The 1165-nt window shown below is 24.1% G+C and overlaps 1 protein-coding gene across 1 annotated transcript in view; it reads left to right on the top strand.

Moving 5' to 3' along the window:
- The window catches only part of LOC108751674 (trans-Golgi network integral membrane protein 2-like), a 2636-nt gene extending 1835 nt beyond the window's left edge, over positions 1–801 (top strand). The window contains exons 2-4 of the mRNA XM_018491976.1: positions 230–262; positions 350–519; positions 585–801. Of these exons, the coding sequence (XP_018347478.1) occupies positions 230–262; positions 350–519; positions 585–734 (353 nt within the window). The 3' untranslated portion in view covers positions 735–801. The remainder of the gene's footprint in view (positions 1–229; positions 263–349; positions 520–584) is intronic.
- The last annotated feature ends 364 nt before the right edge of the window (positions 802–1165 follow it).

Here is a 1165-nt window from a genome sequence, read left to right as displayed (position 1 = left end):
TTATTTATAATTATATATAATTTTACATAATTTTATATTATTATATATATAACTTTTTCCCGGTTTAATACATATAATACATTTTAAATTATTTATAAATTTATAAACAATGCGTATAAATATATATATGTATATAATAAATATATATATTTATTATATATATATATATTTTATGTATAATACATACATATAAATAAATAAATGAACGTTATATGTGCATAATTTTCAGATGTAGATGACACAATTCAACATCCAGATACAGGTGAGAAATGTTTTTTGTATTATGTATAATTAATTCTATTATGTAATTACATATTTACATTAATTATATATTTGTGTTTTCTGAAAGGAAATCAAAATGAAAATGCGCAAGAAGTCATTGAACAGAAGAATAATAATGGTAGATTAACAGAATACTCTACTATGAGAACGGAAGATGATTCTCATTTCTTTACTTATTTTACTGTGATTACTTTGGCTTGTCTTGCTGGCTACATAGGTTATCATAATAAACAAAAGGTAAGTTTATGTCTTTTTATTTGATATTTATGGTTTTTTTTATATAGAAAGTAACTTTTTTTCAGATACTTGCTATTGTATTAGAGGGTCGAAGATCAAGAAGTAATCGTGGTAGGCGACGACCGAGTACGGCAAGCTACCGAAAACTGGATTGTACACTTGAAGAGGCTGTTACCTCGCAATGTAACGCTAACGTTACTCATGTCATATATTAATGCGAATAGAGTATCATAAATTTTATAATGTCTGTATTATAGTATAACAAGTGTAATATATTTTGTATTTAAGGATATATTTTCAGCACATTATTTAATTTTCTAAAAATTTTATATTTTAGCATCAAAGCGATTCGTCATAGTAAAAATTATGAATAACGATAAATATGATAAAACGTTTAATATTATATTTGGAAAATCTAATTATATTTTTAATTTACGTATATCGAGTTAAGCATATGATTTACAACATAAAAAATTTATTACAGTTAATAAACTAGTAAATTACTAGCAAATTTACATTAATTGTGTCTGCATTGAGCTCATGTTGAGATAGCCTATTGACATAACGAGACAGAAAATTAGCGACAAAAACGTAAAGTCTGTTCTATTTCTGCCAGTAATCTATATGTAGAAAGTTTGTTAAAATT

Source organism: Trachymyrmex septentrionalis, unplaced genomic scaffold (assembly GCF_001594115.1).
Source record: "Trachymyrmex septentrionalis isolate Tsep2-gDNA-1 unplaced genomic scaffold, Tsep1.0 scaffold51, whole genome shotgun sequence".
NCBI lineage: Eukaryota > Metazoa > Arthropoda > Insecta > Hymenoptera > Formicidae > Trachymyrmex > Trachymyrmex septentrionalis.
The sequence above is the reverse complement of the archived record's forward strand: the minus strand, read 5'-3'. Positions and strand labels throughout refer to the sequence as shown.